The sequence below is a fragment of the Camelina sativa genome, chromosome 18 (assembly GCF_000633955.1).
Source record: "Camelina sativa cultivar DH55 chromosome 18, Cs, whole genome shotgun sequence".
Classification (NCBI taxonomy): Eukaryota; Viridiplantae; Streptophyta; class Magnoliopsida; order Brassicales; family Brassicaceae; genus Camelina; species Camelina sativa.
The window spans coordinates 20,503,802-20,507,031 of NC_025702.1; the positions used below are offsets into that span (position 1 = coordinate 20,503,802).

The 3,230-nt window shown below is 39.9% G+C and overlaps 2 protein-coding genes across 2 annotated transcripts in view; both read right to left on the reverse strand.

The window, feature by feature from the left end:
- Positions 1-3,230, reverse strand: part of LOC104762893 (U1 small nuclear ribonucleoprotein 70 kDa-like) — a 21,274-nt gene that overhangs the window by 13,945 nt on the left and 4,099 nt on the right. The window lies entirely within an intron of this gene.
- The window catches only part of LOC104762892 (ATP-dependent DNA helicase DDM1-like), a 5,745-nt gene extending 2,515 nt beyond the window's left edge, over positions 1-3,230 (reverse strand). Inside the window, exons 1-13 of the mRNA XM_010486290.1 lie at positions 3,054-3,230; positions 2,782-2,860; positions 2,349-2,615; positions 2,153-2,239; positions 1,717-2,063; positions 1,446-1,635; positions 1,185-1,360; positions 1,028-1,097; positions 760-949; positions 583-678; positions 402-496; positions 209-328; positions 6-125 (exon numbers count right to left, since the gene is read on the reverse strand). Coding sequence (XP_010484592.1) covers positions 6-125; positions 209-328; positions 402-496; positions 583-678; positions 760-949; positions 1,028-1,097; positions 1,185-1,360; positions 1,446-1,635; positions 1,717-2,063; positions 2,153-2,239; positions 2,349-2,615; positions 2,782-2,860; positions 3,054-3,085 — 1,869 coding nt within the window. The 5' untranslated portion in view covers positions 3,086-3,230. The remainder of the gene's footprint in view (positions 1-5; positions 126-208; positions 329-401; positions 497-582; positions 679-759; positions 950-1,027; positions 1,098-1,184; positions 1,361-1,445; positions 1,636-1,716; positions 2,064-2,152; positions 2,240-2,348; positions 2,616-2,781; positions 2,861-3,053) is intronic.

The following is a 3,230-nucleotide window of genomic DNA, read 5'->3' on the forward strand; positions in this document are numbered from 1 at the left end:
ATTACCCAGTCGCTGTCGTAGAGGATGCATGTATCAGCAGCAGTAAGATTGATTCCGAGTCCTCCGGCTCTGGTACTGAGGAGAAATATTCTACAGCTGCTCTTCTCATCACTGAACTCTTTGATCTGTTTCAAGGTAGAGAAAGAGAGAGAGAGACCTCAGAAAATTGCTTACAGCAAAAATAAAGCAGCATAAGCACAAGAGAAACCTGTCTTCGTCTTTCATCCAGCTTCACACTGCCATCGATTCTGCAAACCTCAAACCCCTTCTCACTAAAATAGTAATCCATAATGTCCAAAAGTTTCGTCCACTGGGAGAAGATTAGGACCTGGTCATCAGCAAATGGATCAGAGTAGTTCTTAAGGGAAATGGGCTACAAGCAATGGTTTTGTGGAACATACTTTGTGATTTTTGGCAAATAACCGGACAAGCAACCTCTCCAATAAGCGAAATTTCCCACACTGTCCAACAATCTCTTCAACTGGAGGGTAAAGATCTGTATAGAAATGAAACAATTAGACAGATCAGTAAGACAGAAGTTTTTTTTTTTCTTAGTGTTTCATAAGAGGCACATTGACATACATGAACCATCAATTTGTCCCTGGAGAAGGTCAGGATGGTTGCAGTTCTTCCGAAGTTGAATCATCAGGTTATTAAGCTTTCCTTTCCAGCCTTGACCTGGAGTTTAAAGGATGATCATAAATATGCAGAAAATGACATAATCAAACATAAAGCATAAAAACAAAGAAGAACAAGTACCACGGAAAGTATTCTCACCAATATGTGCTTCCAACGTGCGATTCACGAGATGTTCCTGAAACTTTTTCTGGTGATCAGTCATTGTAGCGTACATAATAATCTCCTTTTTCCGTGGAAGCGAGAGCTCAACATCACATTTCATTCTTCGAAGGATGAATGGTCGTAGTATACCATGAAGTTTGGCAACAACCTAGACAAAATTTTACTCAATTGCTTGAGACATATACAATCAAAGATATATAGCAACATTGACCATAACAGTTCTTACTTGAGCTCTTCTTTTCTCTTCTCCTTCTTCCTTGGTTGCTTCATTTTTGTTCTTATCAGAAAAATCAAACCTGTACAGAATAAATGTCAAAAAGCTGCCACCATCAGAAGACAAAGTACTAGCTAGGGATAATAGTAGAAAAGAACCATGTTTGTACCATGATTCAAATTCATCATGTGATGCAAAGATGTCAGGCAGAATAAAATTCAACAGTGACCAAAGCTCAGACAAATTATTTTGCAGAGGTGTTCCTGTCAGCAGAAGTTTGTTCTCCATCTTCAAGTGATTTAGTTCCCTCAGCAATTTACACTTGTGGTTTTTCAACCTGTGCCCCTGTAAGATACAAGAACAAAAATATAATTAAGAAGGATCATTTTCACCTCAAAAGCCTAGAACATTAGGCAATCCAGAAACTTACCTCATCAATCACAACATATTTCCATGGATAGTGCCGCAGATTTTTTTTAGCATCATTCATAGCGACCTCAAATGATGTAATAACTATAGGGAACTTCGGACCAACAGTTTTGGGCATGTGCTTCCTCCTGAGTTCGTCCCTTTGTTTTTTATCACCATGGTAGATGATTGCATTAATGGAAGGCGTGAACCTGTTCAACAAGGGGGAGAACACTTTCAACGAAAACCCCAAAGCCTTGCATCTATACAAACAATAATGGTCAAGAGAGTACCTAGCAATCTCATTGAACCAATTTGAAAGAGTAGACAGTGGAGCAATGACTAGATATGGACCATCCAACCCATTTCCTTTCAGGTGTGATAAGAAACCAATCGTTTGAATTGTCTTTCCAAGTCCCATTTGATCAGCTAAGATTCCATTCAAACCATTTTGCCACAACGATATAAGCCATTTCACACCTTTAAGCTGATAAGACTTTAACTGCCCACCAGTGAGAAGAGGAACTAGTTCACTCTGCTCTTTCATGACTCTTTCTTCTTCTGTCAGATCTGAGTTGGTGGTGTCACCAACTTCTTTATCTCTTGAAATCATAGCAGCAACCGCTCTCTTAGCCTTTCTCTGAATGAAGAAAAAAGCATTCGAGTAAGTTGATTTTCCAAAAAAACAGGAACCCAAGATCAAGCATGGTGGATAAAAAAGGAACCAACATTGTTTATCTGAGAAGCAGCCTTTCTTTTGCGTCCACGACCAGTCTTCTCGGGCTCAGCTTTTAGGGTCTCACCTTCGATACCATTCTAGCAAAAACAAATTTCACCAACAAGTAGTCACATAAGAATAATGAGTCTCGTTCCAAAAGTGAGGAACAAAAAACAAAGGAGAGAAGGAAATAAAGAAGATTAGTACATTGGTGATATCCTCCATTTTCTCAAGGAGAAACTCAGAGTAGAGCTGAGTTTGCGTCAAGAGCTCATCGAGTTTAGTAAACTGAGTTTCATTCAAATCAGGAGCATCAGCAGATCCAGCATTGTTAAATTGCTCTTCATCTTTCCGAATTTTGAGCAGATGCTCTTCCTCACGAGCCATGGCTTCAGAAATAAGAGACGAATCCCCATTTTTGGCTAGAAGTATCTCTTCCTCAACAACAGTAGCGGTTATCTCCTCACAGTTATCCTTCAAAATCAGATACAGAGCAACATCAGTGAAAGTAATACCCATTTACAGAAAACTTTCACATTCCTCAAAGACGAAAAGGGGAAAAGGAGCAAAATAAACTTTTTCTTTCTAAGCTTTTTCCACAATATTATACCAAAGGGAAAATGTAAAACACAGAACAAACCTCCTCGTTGAGAACAGAAGTGGGTGAATCACCAGAAGCATCTTTCTCCGTTTCAACGTCGATGACCATTTCCGGAGCCCTAAGAATCCAAAAATCCAAAATCGAGATATAGAAAATCAACAGCGTGACCAACAAACTAAGGATATAATCCAAATCATGACAAGCAAAATTTCGCAGAGACGGAGCCAACAAAAAAACCCCAAGAACAGCGAGCGGCGTTAAGGACCCATAAAATCGCCGGAGAGAATGAAACGAAAAGGTGAGAGACTTACGGAGTGAATTTTGCGGAGCGTAGGCTAACCATCGAAGAAGAAGGAAGGAAGGAAACTCCTCCGGTAAGAAAAACCCAAACGGCGGGAGAACAGAAACCACAGAAACGAACAAACTCCGTCGCTTTCGGAGAGCAAATTCAAAAACCGAGACGGTATAATGAAAAGACATACCCCCCC